At 31.8% G+C, this 22,676-nt stretch overlaps 2 protein-coding genes across 5 annotated transcripts; both read left to right on the top strand.

The window, feature by feature from the left end:
• The first annotated feature begins 56 nt into the window (after positions 1–56).
• On the top strand, positions 57–16,140 carry LOC134244221 (uncharacterized). 4 transcript variants are annotated; one of them, XM_062726483.1, is made up of 12 exons: positions 57–336; positions 2,685–2,778; positions 3,703–3,782; positions 4,045–4,138; positions 4,566–4,590; positions 6,068–6,122; positions 8,196–8,293; positions 9,135–9,253; positions 9,434–9,499; positions 11,482–11,528; positions 13,017–13,168; positions 14,803–16,140. In XM_062726483.1, the coding sequence occupies exons 3-12, from the start codon at positions 3,757–3,759 to the stop codon at positions 15,021–15,023; spliced, it is 903 nt and encodes a 300-aa protein (XP_062582467.1). In that variant the 5' UTR covers positions 57–336; positions 2,685–2,778; positions 3,703–3,756; the 3' UTR covers positions 15,024–16,140. The 4 variants fall into 4 exon arrangements, with proteins under 4 accessions (XP_062582467.1, XP_062582466.1, XP_062582469.1 ...); XM_062726482.1 differs by having other exon boundaries at positions 57–341; XM_062726484.1 differs by lacking the exon at positions 11,482–11,528 and having other exon boundaries at positions 58–341; positions 14,803–14,966.
• Positions 16,141–20,032: 3,892 nt separating this feature from the next.
• Positions 20,033–21,286, top strand: LOC134244219 (BTB/POZ domain-containing protein 2-like). Its single transcript, XM_062726479.1, has one exon. It carries the CDS (start codon positions 20,033–20,035, stop codon positions 21,284–21,286), a length of 1,254 nt encoding a protein of 417 aa, XP_062582463.1.
• The last annotated feature ends 1,390 nt before the right edge of the window (positions 21,287–22,676 follow it).

Here is a 22,676-nt window from a genome sequence, read left to right as displayed (position 1 = left end):
AATATTTCATTTAAAAATTAATTAATAAAATGTAAAATTTAGAAGACTGATTTTTTTCTAATAAAAACTTCTATCTCATCATTCATGAACATGATGAAAAGGGAAATTTTCTTTTTCAACTTAAAAAATAGAAAATTGAGTAACTTCCCTTTTTAGAATGTCAATAAATTGAAAAATGTGGCTGTTTTTAACTGATGTGATGGTGCCCGAGAAAATTTGGCCTTAAGGGTATTTCGGTACTTTTCAGATATAGAAGAAAAGATCAAAGATTATTTTTTCAAAGGATATAGTTACAGACTTATACATTATTTGATCCAAAGAAGATTTAATTGTAATGTAAGGTAAATTGATTGATGTATTTTTTAAGAATTAACTCATAAACTTAAAGAAAATTAGAAAAGATTTTTAGTTCACCTGAGCCGAAGGCTCAAGTGAGTTTTTCTGATCAAAATTTGTCCGTTGTCTGTCGTTGTTGTTGTCGTTGTCATTGTCGTTGTTGTCGTTGTAAACTTTTCACAATTTCATCTTTTTCTCAAGAACCACTGGGCCAATTTCAACCAAACTTGGCACAAAGTATTCTAGGGTGAAGGGGATTTAAGTTTATTCAAATGAAGGGCCACGCCCTTTTCCAAGGGGAGATAATCAACAATTTGTTAAAAATTAATGGCATTTTTAAAAAATCTTCTGCTCCAGAACCGCTGGGCCAGGAAAGATGAAACTCATGTGGAATCATCCTCAGGTAGTGTAGATTCAAATTTACTCAAATCATGATCCCCGGGGCAAGGATGGGACCGAAATGGCTGACCAAAGTTTTACATAGGAATACCGGTATATAAGAACATTCTTTAAAAATCTTCTTCTCAAGAACCACTGTGCCAGGAAAGATGAAACTCATGTGGAATCAACCTCAGGTAGTGTAGATTCAAGTTTGTTCAAGTTATCACCCCCGGGGCTATGATGGGGCCAAAATGACCGACCCAAGTTTTACATAGGGATATACAGCCTACTCCGGATATATTGAAATTCAGGGGACCATGCAAATTATTTCAATATATCCGTAATTCAATATAAGCGAAATTGTACAGCCGCCATTTTGACAAGTTCAAACCCGATCAAAAATAAAGAAGAACAAACCCGAACAAATTAATGTTGTCATTGTTTATCTATAACATTGAACAGATTACATAGGATATGAGTCCTTAAAAGTTTTAATATTTTTTTTTATTTCTGTTTCATTGAAAAGTCAATCTTCAACCTCATTATTATTCCCCGATCGCATTTATTTACGTTTTGGAGAAAATTCACCGGACATAAACGGTTGAGTACTACTGAACGCTGCTTGTATTTCATCGTATGTATACTCGGATAATCCCTTAGTTATTTCGAATTTAGGCATTTCAATAGCCATTAACAGTACGTATTTAATTTCAAAGTTATGTTTTTTTGCCTAGATCTGTGGGGGTTACTAAACAGGAAGGCATTTTAAAGCCATTAATTCCTCCCTCCTTAAAGGTCTTTGGTCCTCCAAAGACCCCAACCCAGGCTCATCCCTGGCAGGTCTTTCACCTGTCACCAGTGGCATTTAATTTCAAAGTGCTCTATGTAACCATTTTTTGCTTCGCCCTCGAAGACTTTTTATTGCCCCTGGCAGGACTTTCACCTCCAGGGGTGGTCAACGGCACCAAATCTGTAACAGGAAAGGAGAAAATGTATGGCTGTGGGGGTATCACTAGTAGGTGCTCTACATTTAGCCATTACACTATATTACATTTAGCTGCTTTTTAATATGTCCGTATTATATACATAGACGCAAAGAATTTAATATTTCGCAAAGAATTTTATTTTGCAAAGAACTTAATTGTGAAGAATTTTATTTTGTAAGAGAATGCAGTATAAAAAAACATTTATTAAGGTGAAAACTTAATTATTCACACCTGTGTATATCAAGTGGTCAATCAGACATACATGTAATTACTGTCATCAAGCTTAACGACAGCCGCCAGGTAGTACTTCAAGAAAACAACTCATTATCACCTGTGGGGACCTATAAGTGGCTTCAATATAAGCGAAATTTCAATATATCCGATTTCAATATAACCGTAATTTTAATGCAAAGAATACGAGAGGCAAAAACTGGGGATTTATTTCCATTTCAAAATAAGCGGAATTTCAAAATAAGCGAGTTCAATATATGTGGAGTAAGCTGTATAGGGAAACCTTTTAAAATCTTCTTTTCAAGTACATGTACTTCAAAGCCATGATAAGATATTTATATGGAATCATCCTCAGGTAGTGTAGATTCTAGTTTGTTCAAATGATGAACGCCTGGAGGAGGAGGGCGGGGGGAGTAAATTCAAGCCTGATGTGCCCAGGTGAGCGCTGTGGCCCTTGGGCCTCTTGTTTAACTTGTTAGACTTTTTGGGGGTTATGTAGATCTTACCCTGAGAAATCCTGAAATCTGATTTCTTTGTCATTATCTGCATAGAATTTTCATTTAATGCAATGGTAATTTTGATTAAAATCCTTTTTGAAAGCATGATAAAAAAATTAATAAATCATTTTCCTAGAATAACAGTACTTTCATTGTTAACAAATATTTGTGATGATTTAAATTGCAAACATTTGCTATAGGAAAACAGTGAAGCACCTTTACTAAGTATTATTTTTACATATAATTTCTTCAGTTACAATCAGCTTAAAAGGAAGATAATTCCTGGATTGGGATTACGACGTAGGGGTGCAAATATTAACTTAGAGGAACTTTTTAAAGCTGCACAGGTAATTAAGCATAAAAGCTCTCATTTAAATATATGTTCCTGTTTTTTTTTTAAAGAATTGGCTATATGTGTGTAAAGGTACTTGGACACAGATTTGAAGTTAATATTTTTTTCTATAAGATTACGACTTATATAATTTTGATAGCATTTCACACAAAAATTAATTTATAATCTTATTTCATTTAAAAGTTATTAAATTTTTCCTTGCACTTTCACAAATTTTAACATTATTCTTAATCCTTAGGAAAAGTGGCAGTTTTGTTGTGTATTAATGAAAAATATGAATACTAAAATCCAGAAAATTCACTGAGACATGTTCGAAAGCAAAACAAACACGCAATATATTGTCAGCCCGTGCAGTTGTGGTGAGCAGACTTTGGCGATTGAACGCACCCAGTGAAACAAAACTCAAAACAATAACAAAGCTTTCGCCCTGTTTACAAAAACTGTACATAACACTAGTGTGCTTGATGTGCTAAACTCTGTACAGGAATGATGATACTTGTGAAGGAGTTTTGCTTTCTAATATTCTAATATTTCAACTCTGAATAAGATTATTTTTATTGATTTAAGTTTTAATGTTTCTCATTAATACACAATAAGATTGCCACTTTTCCTAAAGATTAAGAATAAATTTCAAATTTGTGATATCGCAAGAATATGTCAATCAACCCTCCCAAAAAAGTTTTAATAACTTTTAAATGAAATAACATTTTTAATTAATTTTTGTTTGAAATGCTATTAAAATATATAATTCTTGATACTATACAGAAAAATTAACTTCAAATCTGTGTCTAAATACCTTAAAGGTGACCTAGTGAGGGTGTGTGTGTATGTAATTTTTTTTTTAAAGGAGATATTATTATCATAACTGAAATAAGACATATGATGGAGCTGACAAAGCAGTTATGATTTAAATTTTTAGAGAGAAGTTCAGAATGGATGTTCTGGATCTGAAAACCTGAGAAGGACTTTGAAAATGAAATTTCATTGGAATATTACCAGGTACACATTCAATATTTTAACCTTTAGAAATACAAAACTTGACAATGTTTCTGCTAAATAAACTGAAAATTCATATGAACGTATTGTTTTTTATTTGACAAATAGAAATAACATAGTTTATAAGAGTGATGTTTGTTAACAGGGGATCCTTACTCCTCCAATGTATGTGATCCTACCTGTGGAATTTTCAGGGGGTCTTTGTTTTATGCCCATGTAACATAATTATGTGTACATACATGTTATACATTCATTACACAACTAGATGTATCTCAAGAGACATGGTGAGGCTTTTAGATGAAGATGGTGTAAAAAGGAGAAAACAGAGAAGACTGAGAAGGAGACAATACTTTAGTAAGGTATGATGAAATAGATGTCAAGAAAATTTTTTACATCCTCAGCAAACATTTGTAAAGTTTCATGCATTGCAATACTTGATATCGTTGCTATTTCATTGAAAATTTTCACATTTTAATTAAAGCTGATAAAATATTCTAAACTTTCCTTAGTTGACAATCTACTAATTGGAGTTCAGTTCTTGGCAATACAGTGTTCCTTTGGCATTGAATTGATTGAATCATCTGATTGTTGCTACTGTAAACAATAACGTGTGTAACTAAAATCTAGAGCTTTCTCAACTCTCTCGCAAAAGAGCGGTAGTAAGTTAAATAACTGCTAGGTACTTGCGATATTACATATTGACCACTGTGTACACATTACTGTTAATTTTAATTATAAAGAGAGGAGAAAATGTAATATATTACTATTGTTTATTGACATTTTCAGGGTCCTAATTTTGTGTGGCATCTAGGTAAGTCTAGTCTAATTATGTATTTTTGTAGCTAAAGGATGAGATCTTTATTTTACATTTGGACATAATTGTAACTTCTGTGCTGAAAATGGATTGAATATGAAGATAAGCTTGTTTTGATTCTTATCTCACCAGAACCTTTGTCAAAGGCTCAAGTGAGTGTTTCTGATCACTTTTGATCTGACACAGACCTCTCCAGCTGTCTGTATTTTTTTTTCACATCACAATTTGCTTCTTATAGAAATCTTCCTCACAAGAATTGCTATGCTAGAAAATACAAAACTTATATGGAATCGATCATCCTCTGTTAGTTGTAAATTCAATTTTGTTAAGGTGGATCATCCCTCTGATAAGAGAGATAACTCTTCTTATAAGAAAGATAACTTTCCTTAGACATTTTTTCATGAAAAATTCAGTGAATTGCCATGTCAGAGTTTACAAGTTTCAGTCACGCCAACCATTTCGTTGTTAACTTAATCAAACTTATTCTAAAGTACAAATGTTGATTTATAGTTTCTATTGCTTGTATGTACATTAATGATTTATAATAATTTAATTTAAATTAATACATTTATACTCAGATCCTTTAAACAGTGTAAATTGAGAAATCTCTACCTCTTAAAGTATAATTCTTTTCATTGTAAAGAAATTTCAGATGTAGTATTGTTTATAAACATTTAATAAATATTTTGTATCATTAAAAAATATTTTCAAGGGCAATAATGGAAGGATAACTCTTGCTTATGGATGCGTGTTATTTTACATGCATAGAAAACAATTTGTAATTGTGGTTTAAAAAGCAGCGCTTCAGTATGTTTTCTAATGGGAACTTGGCACACAAGTAGGCTACACTAAGATACATAAAATAGTGCATCGGTTTTTAATTTCGATGAACGATGATGCCATGGTTACTATATATAAATAGAATTTTCTGTGAAATTCCTTTAAAACGCTACTCCTTCTATAGTTTTGGTCTGATTTCAATATAACTTGGCACACAAGTAGACTACACTAAGATACATAAAATAGTGCATCGGTTTTTAATTTCGATGAACGGTGTTGCCATGGTTACTAAAAATAGAATTTTCTGTGAAATTCCTTTAAAATGCTACTTCTTCTACAGTTTTGGTCTGATTTCAATATAAGTTGGCACACAAGTAGACTACACTAAGATACATAGAATAGTGCATCAGTTTTTAATTTCGATGGTTTTTGATAAGTACATACCAGTAGAGCTGCAGTCTCGACAGAGACTTCTGGTTTTGTTATGTAAGCATAGTAAGAGTAATTTTTTAAATAATATTTAAATTTCACTTTATAATGGTGTTCAGATGTTATTGCAGGTGAAAATAGTGAAATACTGTGTCTTTTTTAAATAAAAAAATCTTGCAAATGTAAGGTGTTAGGAATATTTGTTGGCATTTAGTATAATGAAGTGGTCATGCATATGTAAATGAAATATTTTTTTGCATTACAGATGGATACGACAAGCTCAAGCCCTATGGAATTAGTATCCATGGATGTATTGATGGGTAAGTTCTCAATTTTATGGATAAAAATGAGAATAATTCAGGAAGTGTTTAATTACAACTTCAATGTACAAGTATTTTCTAAGTGAGGAAATAATTTGTTTATCAAATATCCCTTAAGGATAAATAATACCAATTTGTTTCAGAAATCGGCAATATTTCTCATAGATTTATATTTGAACAGGTAACCTGAATGGTATTTGTCCTTTAAATTTTTTCACAGCGTTGAAAATATGTACAAAATGTTGTAAAAAATAATATAGTAAATTAAAAACAGTCACATATATTGAAACACCAAATTCATCATCGGAAACGATGCACCAAATTAAACTTATACAATTACAAAGCGAGGAAAAGACGGTGGAGAAATGAGTTGAATTTTCGTTTTAATGTGGATTATCTTATTGGTTTTAAGGCATTTACAGCTTAAAAATCTTTCAGTTTTACCTTGGACATGAGTTTTGCAAATTATAAAATGACATCCTAAATAAAAGGGGGAACCCGGTAGGGGACATGTATTCTTTATGCAATACTCTCAGAATGCTTGTTTTTTATATCATGTCCATTCCAAATCAGTTAATAAAAAGAAATTATTACTTGTAACCATGATTTTAGATCTGCTTTTTTCTGTGATGCAAGACAAAAGGTTGTTATTATCCTATTTCCATTTGTACATAGTCTTATCGTTTCTACTTTCAAATTGAGAACCAGATAAATCCAAGTACTGTAACAGTAGATGTTGGAGGAAACCTTGGATTAAAACTTAAATTCATCACAGAATTGCAAAATAACTATGACAGGTTTTTAGCAGTAATGTTAAGGGGCAGATCACCATAATTTAGATTCTGAATCAATAGACGAATTCTACCCCTTTGCCTCTTACACTATGGTAATAATACCGGTACTATAAATTGATATGAGAAATAATTATAGATTCTTTTGAAATTTGATTTAAAGGAGAAAATATAAATATAAGTATATATATTATTAAAAAATTCAGAGTATTGTCATTCAAGAAGATGAAAAGTTTCTCGTTTGATTGAAGATAGTGTTAGCTCACCTGAGCCAAAGTCTCACTACAAGTGATTGCTTGAGCTGATCTGATAAAAGACTGTCTGGCTCCCATATATTTGATTGTCATATATAAACTTGTTACAGTTTTGACCCCAAACCAAATCTTCCACAAATCATCCTATGGTAAAGGATGTGTTTGTTTACGGGAAGTTTCACTCCCCATTTAAAGGGTTTGATAATTATGAATATGTGGCATATTTCAAAAATATTAACAGAAACCATCGGACCAAAACAAAAGAAGGAACTTGTATTAAAGATTTCCGTCCCTAATGGGACCTAATTCCCTACCCTCAAATATCAGTCAAATATACAATACACTAACATTTTATTAAAGCATTGCTCGCAATAAAGTTTTTAAAATGTCAATAATTAAGAAGTAGTTAATTTAGAAAAATTGCATTGAAGTCTATGGGGAAAAGCATTTTTTCTCAAAATAAAAATTCAAATAATATAGATATCAATAAATCCTGCGGTGGAAAGATGCATATAAACATTAAAAAAAGAATGACAATTGAAAACAATTTTTTTACCGAATAAATATTTTTGAAATATTTTTTTTTATTAATTAAGAAAAGGGGAGATAACTCTTACCAAACTCAAGGTCATAAATTAGGACACATCCCAATATGCATACTGATAGTAATAGAAGGTAAATATGTCTTAAAAAAATTGAGTATTCAATGCCTACATATCAGTTAAGTATTGAATATCACTGAATTAGTCCCCATTAGGGACTGAATAGCTTAAAGCATCACTACCAGTATAAGCAGAAGGTTCAAATTTTTCATATCATTATCATGAATGCCCCCCCCCCCTGGATACATGTAAGAGGGGTCACAATGGGAACCCTAAGTTTTTACAAAGGCTGCATATACAGAAAAAATCTTTTTCTCAAGAACAGCTCAGCCATTTCATCCAGCCATAATTTGTGAAGCAGTTTTATGAAGTATTTCTTATTTTCCAGCTGTTTGAAATATATTTGATTTTTATTTCTGTCAATAGATTTTCTCGGAGATTAATATGGCTTAACGCAGATATAACAAACAAAAGGCCAGAGGTGATTGCTGAATATTATTTGAATGCTGTATATGACCTTGAAGGTTAGCTTTATATAATTACATAAGATAAATATTTTTGTGAGCCAAGGTAATTTGGACAAGTTCAAGTTCACGAAAAGAACAATACATGTACTCATAAGTTATGTCTAATCCATATCTTTCTAGTGATTTTACAAAAACATTGATTATGACCTAAGGGTGCATCATTGTCCCAAAGTCATTTGTTTAAGTTGAAGGTCCCTATAAGAAAACTTGCATAATTTTTGTCCGGTTCATGTCTTTCTTATTGATAATTTAGTTGCATTTCACTCAAAGATTGCTCATGACCTGAGGGTATATCATGACTTAGACCCCAGAATTTTTATGAAAGTTCAAGGACACTGAATGGAAAATTTCAGAATTGGTGTTAGTATTGATCTTTTATTGGACTATGTCTTAGATTCATTTATTAAAAATATGAAATGATCAATTACCTTTAAATTTTCACTCTAACTCTAAAAAAAAAATGAACACCAATAGTTCATGAAGTATTAGTGACTTAGTTTACACCTTACCTGAAAAGTTAGAGGGGGGATATTTGTAAATTTTAAATAGTTCTAGTCAGGTATTAAATTATAACCAAGTTTTATTGTTACTTATTGAAACCCACAAATGTAACATAATGTAGGCAACAGGCATAATGCATAGTACAATAGAAAAAAAGCTCTGTTGAATATAAAATTATGATTTCAGTTCCTTATAAAATTTGGAAACATCAGAGTTAACTATGGAGGTAGTCAAAGTAACAGATTACAGTAACAAAACACTCATTGTTTGTGTGTGAAAAAAGTATATTTGTGGGGTGAAGAAGAGAAATCTGTCAGTTTCATTTTTGTGTTACAAGGTTGTCCTCAAAGACTAAGAGCAGACCCAGGAACTGAAAATGGAATTATTTCAACCTTCCATGCTTTTCTCATAGGAAATTCTAATGCAGTAACTCTGGGAAGCTCCACCTCAAATCAGGTGAGTGTTGGATTTGTTTATTGTATTAAGTACATTCAATATAAAGTAATTGTGTTTGGTTTCTTAATAAACGCATGATTTCACTAAAAGTGCTTAATGAATGATTTCACTAGAAGTGAATGATTTAGTTCATTAGGAGCGCAAAACAATTTTTTTGCTTCATTAGTTAATTTTTTGTAGAGAATTGAGAGATTTTGGGGTCTGCTGCGACAAATGAAAGCAGATTTTTGGATACATCATTTCAAGGTATAAAACAAGTTACTGTAGTACAATTTGACCTACATGTACATGTTATCATTTCTTTTTACTGCATTTTTAGATCTTTTGGTCAGAGACCAGAAGAGCTTGTGTGATATAGCAATGTATCTGGCATTCGTCCATCTGTCTGTAAACAATTTTTCAAAATGCTACTCCTTTTGGTCTGATTTCAATATGACTTTGAACAGAAGTAGACTACACTAAGATACCTAATTCTTCTATCTGTTTTTGATATCAATGAACAATTTTGCTAGATACCTTGAAATAGTAATTTCTGTTGAATATTTTAAAATGCTACTTATCCTACATAATTGGTCTGATATCAATATAACTTGGCACACAAAAAGACTATGCTAAGATTCATAATTCTGTATATATATATATATATATATATATATATATATATATATATATATATATATATATATATATATATATATATATATATATATATATATTTTATTTTGACAAATAATGTTGTCTTAGTTGCTAAAAATAGAAATATCTGCGAAATAACTTTCAAAATACTACTCCAAATACAGTTTTTGTCTGATTATAATATAATTTGGCATGCAAGTAGACTACACTGAGATATAAAATTATCAGTTTTGTGTCTTTAATGTTGATGATTAATGTTGCCATGGTAACTAAAATTTAAAATTCTTTAAAGTTGTAGTAAAAACAACTCCTACAGTTGGAGTCTTAATGCAATCTATCTAGAAAAAGAAACCTATAATTAAGGATCATTACTCTATTCATTGCTTTTGTAAATTTTTAAGTCTCAACTGCTACTTTTATCTTTCTTTATTAGGTCACCTGAGTGACCTATTGCAATCAGTCATCGTGTGCGAACATTTAAACATTTTCAGCTTCTCTGCATGTAACCGCTGAACTAATTGCAACTAATATTGGCATAAAGTATCTATGGGTAAAGGGGAACAAAAATTGTGAATTTCATTATTCTTGTCCAGCAGGCCAGGGGCCTGGGGAGTTGGGCCAAAACCACTAAATTTAATGCAATATGGAAAAAAAATCATCTTCTTTACTCCTGGACATCAAGCTTTCAAATTATTGGTATGATTGTAATCAGCATTGAGTCCTCGATCAAAATTGTGAAATTTACATCCCAGGGTCAGGAAATTCACGACTCGACAGTCAGGGGTTCTAGGGCTGGGCTAAATTCATTATATATTGAAAATGCATTATCTTCATCTCTGCTCCTGGGTGTTAAATGAAATAAGTAAGTAAATACTTATTATGAGTAAGAGGACTTCCATGAAAAATTGTGAATTTTATGGCCACATTGTCAGGGGTTCTGGTGTTAGGACTGGGCTCTAATGATGATATAGTGAAAATACATTTTAATCTTTTTCTCTGCTCCTTGGAAATATGAACTACCAATATAGTTATGATGTTTAAGGGCACTTCTTTCAGAATTTTGAGTCCCAAGGCCTCTGGGTCAGGGATACCAAAGTGGGGGAGCTCTACTTATATATTGAAAACGAATTGTTTGAAATCGGCTCCTTGATATTAATTAATCAAACATTTTTGATAAGCATGTGTGCTTTTTCAAATTTTGTGCAATGTGTAGACTTAGGGTCAGGGGCACTTCTGATGAATGCTGAATATTACTGATAAGTGATTAGTTGAAATGCATGTTTTGTTCCCTTTTCCTGCCTATGGGTATTAAGTAAACAGACTAAACAATTGCTAAGTGTATATTTATGATTAGCAATACATTTGTAGTGCCTCTTTTAAAGTTGTGAATGCATCTAGCTTAAACATGAACCAAATTTGAAAATTTGAAAGTTGTTGCCTCAGATGCTCAAGTGACCTATAAGGGCCATGGGCCTCTTCTTAGTAATACAAACCAGTAGACCTATAGTCTTGACAGAGACTTTTGTTTTAAATCAAAGAGCTTTATAGATTATGATCCATTTTTTGATGCTTTTAAATATTTGTTTTGAAAGGGATTGATATATGAGGACTTGTTGAAGACGGGAAACCATTTACACATGTAAGATCAATTGTCTAAAGTTATGTCAAAATTGTTATCTTTAACTCATATGGAGTAGTACAAGGTTTGATCCAAAAGTATCTTCACAGTATCAATATCTTGCATATTTGGTGTCATTTGATCAAGTACATTATACTAAAAGATACACAAATAGAAAACTAGTTATCCTTGAAATTTTAATTTAATGATGTTTATTTGAATTTATTCGATAGATGTTTAAAACAGATCATGTGTGTTTTTGCGTCACAACTGGAAGTCACATTTTAAAGTGTATATATTCTTAGAATGAAAAATACAAATACATTAAAAAGGTTCTACAAAAGCACATAATCATTTTTTTTTAAGACACAATACACATAATTTTCTAGTATTTAAGTGAAATTTAAATTATGGCAGCAGTATTTGTGATCAAAAACAAAGTTGTTTTACTCTGTTGAATTGAACAAAAGGAATGTCGAAATGAGGGAAAAACAGCTTGATGAGTTATAATGCATTTTGCTTCAAATTATAGGAATTATCACTAGCGACAGTTACATATCAACTATTCAGACTCACAGAAGTTGTTTACGTTGCTAAAATGTATGCCAGTATCTTTGTTGCAATTTTTTTGGTGGACATTAAGTTCTGTGACATTGCAAAAGAGAAGTAAATCATCGTTTAATAGTCAAGTTTCAGTATGTTTAATATTTGTTTGAATGCGTATTTTCACAAAAATTTGAGGAAATGCAAATTTAATGATTTTTTTTTTTGGAGCAGCTGAATTACTGCAAAACTGCTAAAAAAAGCCAAAGTTAACACTTCGCTAAAAATACCCGCTATAGGGTAAACATAATTGAATTTCCAATGGATGGATTAAAAAACAACTAAAACTATATTAAAGCTGGAGACATTTTAGGATAATTTTGGTTATTTTACTATTGTTGTTTTTAATGCGGTTTCATCAATTTTCGTTGGCATCAATTTTCCTGGATTTTGTAAAACAGACGTTTTCGAGGATACGTGATTTTGTGGACAAAAGCATTTCCTATACAAATGAATGTCATATATTTCGTATCACAATGAACATATGAATTTGTGGATCTGCTCAACAACGAAATCCACGAAAATTAGTGCTCGACAAATATTGATGAAACCACAGTATTCTGTTAATGTTGTTTGAACATTACAAAATGGATATATCCCACTCCTCTTCAATAATTGATGTCTAATAATTTGAAGGTCAAAGATCAAAAAGATTTTTTAAACATGGGGGGCATGTTCTTGGATTTTATGGTTCGATCCTTCTTGTGCACAAATTTTTATCCCCACAAACAATTGTGGAATAACTAGAATCTCTGTATATACAAGTTAGCTTTCAAGTTACTTCATTATGAACCAAAAGAACTTTGCTTAAAATTTGGTCAAAATTGGCACCTGTATATTGGCAATTCTATATTTCCATTGTTTCTTAAACAATATTATTATATGCAGTATCTGTAACTTTTTTAGATTATGCATACAGTTTGTATACCTACCCATCATAAAGAAAGATATCAAAGAGCTCATGGATTTATGGAACAACCACGCAATTCGAAAACAAAAATTAGGAGATACTATCCCAGGAATCCCAGAAGTGCTGTATCAAAATCCAGAAATAGTTGGTAATAATATTGCAATAATTTCATGGGAGAAATGGATTTGGTAAAAATCATAAAGATAGTACTTACTTTCCATCAAGTGAAAATGGAATCAAACTTTGGATAAACACAAAATGTATTTTTAAAAAACCATTCTGATAAGTATGTACGATTAAATGATAATCAATGAATCAGTTTCCAATTATATAATAGTAATATAGTAACAACACAAATTTAACAAGGAGTTAAACACTGCATTACATTCTTGACTGGTCAAATAGATACTATTAAGTCAACTTCATTGCTGAACCTATTGAACCAATTTCCATGATTTTTAGCTCACCTGAGGTGAAGGCTTAAGTGAGCTTTTCTGGTCACATTTTGTCCGGCGTCTGTCTGTAAACTTTTCACATTTTCGACTTCTTCTCAGGAACCACTGGGCCAGTTTAAACAAACTGGGTATAGTGTATAAGGCATTCTTTGGTGGAGGGGAATTTAAATTGTTAAATTGAAGGGCCAAGGGGAGATGATCAAGACAAGACAAAAATAGGGTGGTGTCATTAAAAAATCTTCTTCTCAAGAACCACTGGGCAAGAAAAGCTGAAACTTATGTGGAAGCATCATGGCCAGTGTAGATTCTAAATTATACAAATCATGACCCCAGGTGGTAAGGCGGGGCCACAATGGGGAATCAAAGTTTAACATAGAAATGTATAGAAAAATCTTTGTAAATCTTCTTCTCAAGAACCATTGGGCCAGAAAAGCTTTAACTTATGTGGAAACATCCTGGGGTAGTGTAAATTTCAAAATGTCTATATTGTGATCTGTGGGATAGGATGAGGTCGCAATATGTAATAAAAGGGGGAAATCTGGTAAAGAACAAAAAGCATATGGTCAAGACTTCTCGGGTGAGCGATGTGCCCCATGGGCCCCTTGTTTCACATAACATATATGAGTAAATTTAATATAACGCAAATCAAAAAATTTGATGCTCCCCAGAGCCTGAGGAGTGGAACTAAAATTGTTGCAGTTCTTAAGATAGGGCTCTTTTAATTTCATAAAGGATATGCATTCATTCTTAGAAATGTCCCTTCCTTCTTCTTGAGAACAAACAAAGTAAGTGAAATGATAAAAAAAGAGGGCTTCCCCCAATATTGTTAATATCATGGAATCTTGATGTGTTTTTAGACCATGCTCCATTATGATCATGTTGCAAGTTTCTACTGTGCTTTTAGAAAATTTATTCCCCTTTGTCATTCACCTTTGTTGATTAATGTAATTGATAGATAAATTAAATTAGACAATTGTGCTTGAATAGTGCTGATTATAACAAAACAGATACTGTATAGGGGATTTATTTCACAGTTGTAATTTTCACATTTTTCTCTTCTTTGGTACAATGCACGGTTTCTTGAATTCACGGAATTGGTATATATAAGTTTCCACCCTTATCTATACATATTGAAGATTTATTCACTGTTTTTTGAATTTGCAGATTCAAAAACACCATGAATATAGAGAAGATTAAAACAGCGAGTTATTTCCCCCTTGACAGTATTTTTTTTATCCCTGTTTATCATTTTCTTCTAGTGTTTGGGTAACAATTTATCTATCCCTTTATACTCTTTATATAAAAAGGCACTTTTTATTCATTTTAGGTTCATCTCAACATGTGCATGTGATTGATAAAGATATTGTCCCTCACTTGCAGAGACTTGTTACAAACAACTATAAGCAGATAGACAGACATTTTATTGAGGTTGCCTCTTCTATCCTGGATTTTTACGAACTGCCACATCCTGAGAGTTTATCTGACTGGAGAAGTGCTCGTCATTTGTACATATTTCTAAGCAATTGTATATCACAAATCGTAATTTAAAATTTTTTTTGATCCTGATATTTTGAGCGTATTTTGCGCAGGTCCTTTATTCATAAAATTAAGCATCATTTTTAGGTTCCTACAATAAAACTGAATTCTAAAATGTAAATTAAAATATATTCAATGAAAAAACTGCGATTAAATTCCATTCAAGCTAGGGACTATATTTTGTGGCGGAAGGTTTTTTAGACAAAAATGGTCACTTGTTTCCATTTGAACTATAACAGTACTGTTAATTTTGGATGCCTATTTTTCCATGCTGGTTGCACACAAAGCTGTTTTTTGCAGTGAAATATGTTATGCTGGTTCTGAAATATGTCTTAAATTATTTCTTATGAATTCTATCAACAAAGTGTGACAAACATAGTAAATATATTCTGAAAATATGGGAAAAAATTGAGCCAACTTCAGCTAAAAATTCACAATTTTTTAGTAATATCTGAAAATTTTTATCATGTACCCCCACTTTTGATATTCTTTTCTAGATATTCAAGATAACTTGTACCTTTTTGCTTAAAATCAGAAAGAGTTTAAGACTTTGAAATGATTTTCTTGCTTATTATATTTTCAATGCCGGAAAAATAGCATTTTATTAGTGCAGAAATGTCAAATTATTGATTATGCGAAGCAATTAGAATTTTTTTCTTAGTCACAATTTTTAAGTATATCTTTTTAAACAGACTAAGAGTTCATTTTGTTTCATGCTTTAATTGGATAAAAATATTGGAGGGAAAACGTCACAGATGTAATTTTTAATTTAGCCACAAATTTCAGTGCAGAAAGGTCATATTAAATGTACTGTATCGCTAAAAGAAGCATATTGACCCCCATTTTTTGATTTGAATTTTAATTAAGCTATGCATGTAGGAACTAAAAATATACTTGGCAAAAAAAGTTTAAGACTTTAATTATCAGGATCATACGTCGTTAAATAAATGGTCACAACTACAGTACTACTACTATATATTTACCCAAATAGTGTTCAGGTTCTTCATATCATTGGTCTTAGCTGCATGCTGCTTTTCTTTTTTCATTTTCTTGCTTATGTGAAATAAGATTTTTTTTATGCTACCTATTGTCCATCCATCTTTTATTTCTGTGCACAAGATCTAAAAAATTATCCAAACTTGCCACAAAGCATCCTTGGGTGAAGGGGATTCAAGTTTGTTCAAATAAGGGCCACGCCCTCATTCAAGGGGAGATAATTAAAAAATGAAAATTTGGTGGTATGCTTTATGAATCTTATATAAGAACCACTGTGCCAGGAAAGATGAAACGTATGCATCCTCAGGTAGTGTAGATTCAAGTTTGTTCAAAAGGTGGAGGCTACAAATGGCCGACCAAAGTTTTACATAGAAATATATAGGAAAATTCTTCTCTCTCTCTCTCTCTAATTGATCATATTTATATGGAAGCATCCTCAGGTAGTGTGATTAAGTTTGTTCAAATCATGACCCCTGGGGGTAGGGCGGGGCCACAATGGCCGATTGTAACATAGAAATATATAGGAAAATTCTTTAAAAATCTTCTTCTCATGAACAGCCAAGCCATAATTGATCATATTTATATGGAAGTATCCTCAGGTAGTGTGTGTTTGTTCAAATTTCATGATCACCGGGGGTAGGGCGTGGCCAAAATGGCCGACCAAAGTTTTTACATAGAAATATATTGGAAAATTCTTTAAAAATCTTTTTTCTATAATAGCCAAGCCATGATTGATCATTTTATATCCTTAGTGTAAATTTTTGTTTCTTTCATATGGGTAGGGCGGGACCACAATGGCCAACCAAAGGTGCTCAGGTGAGCGATGTGGCCCATGGGCCTCTTGTTTCATTTTCTTGCTTATGTGAAATAAGATTTTTTTTATGCTACCTATTGTCCATCCATCTTTTATTTCTGTGCACAAGATCTAAAAAATTATCCCTGCTCCTAAGGATAACAATACATGTATTGGTATAGAAAAAAAAAAGGTATTATGATTTATATACGGTAAATATGAATGCACCATTAATATCAAGGAAAAGGTGGAGGCCATAATATCATGTCAAAATCAATAAGATGAGGATTTTTTCTCTCTCTCTCTCTTTTGTTTTGAGAACAGCTAGTTGTGATTAAGTGAGGCACTAAGTATTGTAGAGTATGGAACACTTTTATTTCTATCGAAGATCCCTGATATGGTATCAATTTGTACTAAACTAGGGTTGGGGCCCCAAAACAAAGGGAGATAAACAGGAAAATGAAACCAAAATTACTGGTTGCTAAAAAATGTTTTTTTCTCCAGAACCAAAAAGCAGATTTTCATTGAAGATTAAAAATTTTTCAAGGCATCACCCTTTGGCAAAAGGCATGGTCTCAAGATCACTTCAGATTTGATAACAATTTACATTTAATAAAAACATTGTATTTTGTTTACTTTATAGAATCATCAAATCTTGGTAGTTGGTGCATCTTAGAACTTCTCATTAAATTAACACAGAAGTAGGTCACAATGACCTACTTTTGAAATTTTATGGGCTTTTGTTTTCAATTGATTTGGAGGCATATTTTGGACACTTTAAGGCTTATGATCATCAAAGGTTGTCTGTTTATGCATCTTGATTCCTCGAACGTCACCTTAAAAGTATGTCATAGTGGCATACTTTTTTAAATTTATGTCTAATATTTTCTAAAACATTTAATTGCATTATTTCATACAATGAGAAGTTTAGAATCACCAAACCTTGTGAGTTGATGCATCTCGGGGCTTTGAAACATAATTTATAAAAAAGTAGGTCACTGTGACCCTTTCTGACTTCTTTAATTTTGCAGGCATTTCTTTTCAAATTATTTAGAAGGCATATTTGAATACTTTCAGACCTATGATGATCAAACTTTGTTCAGTTGATTCATCTTGGGTCTTCTGAAAATGTCGGCCAAAAAGTAGGTCATGGTGACCTACTTCTGAGATTTTATGACTATATTTAAGTATCTTAGGTATATATCAGTTAGAATCATCAATCTTTGTCAAAGTTAGCGGAAGAGCAATTCAAGGCCCTTTGGTCTCTTGTTATGATACCAGTTAAATAAGGTACTCTGTCATTGTTGACTTCTAAGACATAACTTGTAGTTTTATCTACTACTGTGTAACAAAGGGTAATGCTGCAAATGTTTACAGTTTAAAATAAAATTGCAATTGTTAACAATTTTTGTACATTGAATTTTGTGCATTGTGTGTATGTTTAATTTAATTAAATCAATTGTAAAGTAATCTGCTTTAGTGTTGTAATTTTGGTAATCGAGTAATTCTTAGTGTCTATTCTCAAGTAGTTTGGGGTTGACAGAATTTTCAAAGGAATACAAGTGTCTCTTGCTTTAGCATCATTAAAAGACAGAGATAAATGTTAAAGAATTTCTTTGTATTTCAATAATAGCAGTAAAATTCATGCAATGGAGGTAAAAATTACCACAAATATATAGCAAGATGCTGTATAATTAATAATGTATTAACACATAGATGTGCTATTCCTTACTAGATCAAAGCCGACGTGAATGACAAGTTTAAGAAAAATAAATCAATATACACCAGTTCAGATTTATTTACGTACAACAAACAGGATGAATTTCTGTGCAATTAAGGATATACGATCCTCAGCCAGGAAGGATAACTCTTTAATTTATTATTTAATTCAAAAAGTCTCAAATAAAGCTTGAAATTAAAATATTTTCATGCAACAATTTTCATATTATGCCTCTATGTATGATTCAATGTTCTTCAAAGTTTTAACAAACGGTTTTCAAAAAATTTGACATTTGTACCTCATAAAATTAAGTAAACCTTGCCTTATTAAAAAAAACAAATTTCTTTTAATTTAGTCTTAGTTACCAATGTTAATAAGCATGATTTGAAATTAGAAGTGATTTACGGTGTTTTCTTTGAAAGGAAACACTTCATACATTATGCATTATGAAACAATGGAAGTAAGAAGGAGAAAGTAAAGTACTAAATAAGTATAAAATTCATGCAATTTTCTTTAAAAGCCTGGATACCTATGATTTTTATTCTTAAAATGTATTTCTTGATCAATTTTCAATTAAAAAATATGCAGTAGGTAGTTCAAATCGCATTTCCTGAAAAAAATATTTGAGATTTACTAATTCTTCCTATATAATATGATTAAATTTAAAGATGAAGTTTAAAGAAACACCGTGGGTAAATACATTTTAATTTGAGAATTTAGAGACATTTTGGTGAGCATTTTCAATTACTCAATGCCTGATTTTAAGAACCTGAGGATCGGATAACCTTAATCTATGAAGAAAGTAAATTTTCGTGTAGTCATAAAATTGTATACATTGATTAAAGTTTTAAAAGCATATGATTTCTTGAAATTTAACACAATGGAAAAATAAAGGATCAAAATATTATTTAAAAATAGGTTTAATTTCAAGATCAAGTTTGAAGATTGTGATGGGGAAAATTTTAAAAATGTCATTCTGAATCTTATTAGGACAATTCCAAGTTAAGCATGGACTATCAATAAGGTACGGTATTCCTGACGTTACATAATTAGCTTCGGAAATTTACACTGACAGTTTACCATCACTGTTGAAATGTACATAGGGTAGAAATTCGGTTGAATGTCAACTAGTGTAGCATATATCCAATTAAAAATTCTTTCACGGCACAGAGGCAGTGCTTAAGTCATCGATATCTCATCATAGAAACAATTTAAAATTCCTTACATTATTAATTACACGTACTTAACCAGTAAGAATCTACTTGCCATTTGAAAAAATGTGCTATAATTACGCTGTGCCAAGAATGCAACACCTTACTGAAAGTACCTGAAAACTGTTCTAACCAAAAATACTAGGGTACACTTTGCCAATTACTAAAAAAGATAGATAAATAGTGACAAGATTTCCAAACGCAACTTTTAATAGCGAATAGTTGGGAATATGTCATACATAACATTCAACCTTGAACCACATAAAATCATTTTTTAATTAAAAATATTTCCTTTTTCAGAATGGCTGTGTTGGGTAATAAACTCATTGAGTTATTTAAAGATCAGCTTTACTGCGATGTGAATATTAAACTCAGGGATGGGGCAATTCAAGCTCATAGAGTGGTGTTGATTTTGGGTTCCGATTGGTTTGCAGCAAGACTCAGTGAGAATTGGGAGTCGGCATCCAAAGATATAACTTGCAATGTTCACTCAACAGCGGTGATGAAATCAATGATTGAGTTTTTGTACTCCTCTTATATTGAAACCTCAGTTGAAAATGTTGAAGAAATATACCAAGTTGCGGATTACTATGGTGTCAAAGAATTGCTTCAGAGGTGCATTGATTTCATGCAAGACAGCATATCCCTGAAGAATTCCCTAAAAATGCTTCTAATTGCCCACAACAACGAAATCACTTCAACGAAGGCTCAATGTCTTCAGTTTGTCGATAATCACATTGAAGACCTTTTCCAGTCAGCATCAGAGGATTTTCTTGATTTGCCCTTAGGTCTTTTGAAAGACATTATTAGAAGAGACAGTCTTTGTGTCCACGAAGAAGTTCTCTTTGAAAACATCAACCTGTGGGTAAGCATGGCTGGTGAGGAACATAGAAGGGTCGCGTTATGGAAGGAAGTGATTCCGGATGTGAGGTTTGGACGGATGTCCATGGATTTCTTCCTCGACCACATCTTGACCAAGTCTGTACTTGAGGATGCCTTCTCACTCCTTGTTCTTCGTCATCTATCCACATTAGACGATGCACTCCCTCTACAGTACACTAGAAAGAGACAGAATACAACATGCAATGATATAGTGGTGAACCGATTCAGGAATATCAGTCATGAGAGTACATGGGTGGTTGATGATTCTCTAGATGGGGACAGAATTTCATTCACTGTAAACCTTGACAACATGAAACTTAAGGGTCTTCTTGTGTATGGTAGGGCAGGGGCATATGGCATCTTTTCTGTTCTACTTTACACCAACCACAGCCAAACACTTTTGTGTAAAACACAGGTAAAGGAACAATGCTCTGATGAACTCAGCATTCTCATTCTCTTCCCCAAACCAGTGTTCCTGTTAAGAGACACAGAGTACACTGCAGTGTTAAGAATCAATGGTGGTCCAACAAGCTATGGAGTTGGGGGTCTCCACAGTGCTTCATTTGCCGTGGACGAAAACACTAATCTTACAGTGAAGTTTTCAACAGCAGTCGGGGGAAACACAAATGTAAACAATGGACAAATCAAGGGGCTAATATTTAAGAAAGCGTAAATACTTCAACCTGTATTAAGGTAGTACAAAACACCTTTTTAGGCCTTCATTTGAATATGTTAATGTGAATTTGAATTGTTAATCATCTGGCATTTCTCTGACTTTTTCCATAGACGGTAGACCTAATAGAGCGCATATCATGGAGTGTGACTAAAATGTAAAACCCGGTCCGGGCTGGAAATTTTGAAACTTTTTTTTTTTTTTTTATAATATTACATGAACAAATCATATTATTTGTGACGAAACTTACAGATATAATTTCAAACAGCAAAATAAATGTTAGTTTTTTTCTGATTTACTGCTTTGCAACTTTTTTGCATTATGGGATATGTGTCGTTATGGTAAAAGACAAATATATAAACCCATAATGCTTATAGTTAAAGATACAGATCTGCAGCAACAGTAGATTTACATGTGACCTTTACTTTGTTTTACATGTTTTACTTAAAATACTGTTTAGCTCAATTTTAAATAAACCATTCAAGATTTTTTTATTAAACATAATATTGCTGAATGATATGTATCAGAGGAATTTGCCTGTGACCTTGACCTCCTTTTTAAAATTAGTTTTTTGCTTCTAGTTTTTAATAAATAAAATAAAGATATTTATGGTAAATGTACTGTCTCCATAAGTGAGGTAAATTGTAGGTTTAATTGTTTATTGATAAGGCAGCAACATTGTTGCGAAGTAACAGAGTAAAATTCTACAACAAATAATAGCAACATGTAATTTCGGTATATAACACAAATTCACTCGACAGAAAATATTGTTTACACTTATAAATTCAAGACAACTACATCTTATTAACTTTAAAAATGACAATTAATCTGTTAACTATTTCAGAAGATATAAAAACAATCATTATTAATTACCCTATGGGTCTTATCAGCTCGAAAAGATGAATTCGTAGATTTTCGTCTTTTAAATTTGTAAGCATGTGCTTTTTCTTAACTCGTTTCCGGTTAGGCTAATTACACAAAACAATAAAGAAAGGGGTTGCACTTAAACCCGCAAAATACAAAAACATAAACAGAACATTAAAGCTAGCACTTACACATTCTTTGGTAACAATTTATCATCTATATCAATTTCTCTGATATAAAGAAATTGATCAAGATATTTTCATCAACTTTATACACTTTTAAAGGTTCATTAAGCCTCTGCTCACTTATATAATTTTTTCTTAAACATTTACGATTTTCCAAGGAAGTGTATATGATGAATAAAATATAAACAGTTATAGCATGGCTTGTGGCACAACATTTGACAAAAAAGGCCTGAGGCCGTTTGGCCTCAACAGTTTGACAAAACGCATGTTATTGTCAATAAATGTTTTGTTATACCTTTCATTTGATTTTTTTTCGACATACATGTATTCTGAACTATATT

The sequence above is a fragment of the Saccostrea cucullata genome, unplaced genomic scaffold, assembly GCF_032062105.1.
Source record: "Saccostrea cucullata isolate Sc308-1 unplaced genomic scaffold, CSIRO_AGI_Scuc_v1 ctg2740, whole genome shotgun sequence".
NCBI classification, from domain to species: Eukaryota; Metazoa; Mollusca; class Bivalvia; order Ostreida; family Ostreidae; genus Saccostrea; species Saccostrea cuccullata.
This window is presented reverse-complemented; position numbering and strand designations above follow the sequence as displayed.